Source organism: Hydra vulgaris, chromosome 14 (assembly GCF_038396675.1).
Source record: "Hydra vulgaris chromosome 14, alternate assembly HydraT2T_AEP".
Classification (NCBI taxonomy): Eukaryota; Metazoa; Cnidaria; class Hydrozoa; order Anthoathecata; family Hydridae; genus Hydra; species Hydra vulgaris.
In genome coordinates this window covers 31,605,761-31,607,500 of record NC_088933.1, presented here as the reverse complement: position 1 = coordinate 31,607,500, position 1,740 = coordinate 31,605,761, and the positions used below count along the sequence as shown (strand labels likewise).

Here is a 1,740-nt window from a genome sequence, read left to right as displayed (position 1 = left end):
AGTAATCAAAAATGCTTTTGTTGATGTTTCTGTAAAAGGTGCATCGCATTTATCTAACTTCCAATTCGAACGAATAGGTTTTTTTGCAATTGATCCAGACAGCACAGAATCTCTGGTAAGAGTAAATTTAAATTAAATTATTAAATGAAGATAATAAATTTAACAATATAATAAAATTTGTAAGAGGAATCTTTAAAAGTTGAGTTTAAGGTATGTATGATTAGAAATATGTTGCGTATATTTCTTGTAAATAACGTTCAAGATTTTTTTTTGGTCTTTAAAGTCGTTCATAAATTACGTCACGCTCTAGGGGGGAAGGGTTAAGTGATTTTGTGATGACTCGTACCTGACTTGTTGCTTAAGAGTTACCCTGTTAGTTACCCTGACTTGTTACTTAAGAGTTAAGATGTTGTGACAAGGAGGAAGGAGGTGTCAAAAATGGTCGAAAATTGCGTGATAATTTATGGACGACCCGTTTTGTGCTAAAGTTATTGCTTCAAAACTATTATTACTGATCTAGAACATTTGGCCATTACGTTTTTTACTGTTGCTTTACTGACGATTGTGCAAAATTATGTTTTATAGTAAACTGACTATGATAAGGAAAGCTATCATAATGAGTTCACTATAAAACTTAATATATATATAATATATATGTATTTATAATAAATATATATTATTATAATTATATAATTTATATATATTATTGTAATTATATAATTTATATATATATTTTAAACTATATATATATATATTTTAGATTGTCTTCAACAGAACATTAGCACTTAAAGAAGACTCGTCCAAGTGCTAGTTTTAGTTTTAAAGAATTTTATTTTTTAGAGTTTTAGTAACTATCAAGCTATTGATACATTGTTTTTAATGTTTTTTTAAAAGTATTTTATTGTTAAATTGTGCACATATATGTCGAGCGATTGTTACTCTTTTCTTGCTGACAGTTGGTCGAATTTTTTTATATAATAGTTCACGCTACTTTGCAACTAATATATTTGTTCCTATCATTAAATATATTTGTTCCTATCATTAAATATATTTGTTCATATCATTAAATATATTTGTTCCTATCATTAAATATAATTGTGCATGCATCGTCAAACAACGCTATTATGCACAATTTTCGATTTCCGACTTAAGGTAATTTTTTCGTTTTAATAACTGTCAAAAGTAAATTCAGGGCCGACGACACCGGGGAAGACTTTTTTTAAGAATTAACGATTGTGCCCCCGCCCCTTCCCCCTTCCCCACTATGAAACCCGTGTCGTCGGTCTTGAAATTTTGTTACTTTGTCCATATTTGTTATTTAGACCATGTATAAATATTTAAAAAAGTTGAAGTTAAATGATCGAGTTTTATTTATTCTTTTCTTTTTAGTTTCTTTTAGTTTAGGTTCTTTTTAAAAGATTCTATTTTTTTCTTTATAAACTGTTAAAAAATATAAGGCGTGAAATGAATTTGTAGCGGGGCTAAGTGAATTGTGGCACAGTAAATCGGTTAGCTTGTTGTCCTTTATTAACAGTTTTATGCATTTCTTAGCAAAAAAAAAATTAGCGAATTTATTCAAAACTATTTGTATTTTTGCGAAAAATACCGTGTTCGATCTCGGTCATTTTCGCGCTTATCTTGTTTTTCTATGCAACAAGTCTTTTTTTTTTTTTTTTTTGTATTTTGGAGTTATAAGGTAAAATAAGGATTCTAAAAAAAAAATTAGTAGGCTCCTTCTAA

The 1,740-nt window shown here is 28.0% G+C and overlaps 1 protein-coding gene across 1 annotated transcript in view; it reads left to right on the top strand.

The window, feature by feature from the left end:
- LOC100207406 (glutamine--tRNA ligase) overlaps positions 1–1,370 on the top strand; it is a 43,196-nt gene extending 41,826 nt beyond the window's left edge. The window contains exons 18-19 of the mRNA XM_065817282.1: positions 1–115; positions 761–1,370. The exon at positions 1–115 is cut by the window's left edge and continues 11 nt beyond it. Coding sequence (XP_065673354.1) covers positions 1–115; positions 761–811 — 166 coding nt within the window. The 3' untranslated portion in view covers positions 812–1,370. The remainder of the gene's footprint in view (positions 116–760) is intronic.
- Positions 1,371–1,740: the final 370 nt, after the last annotated feature.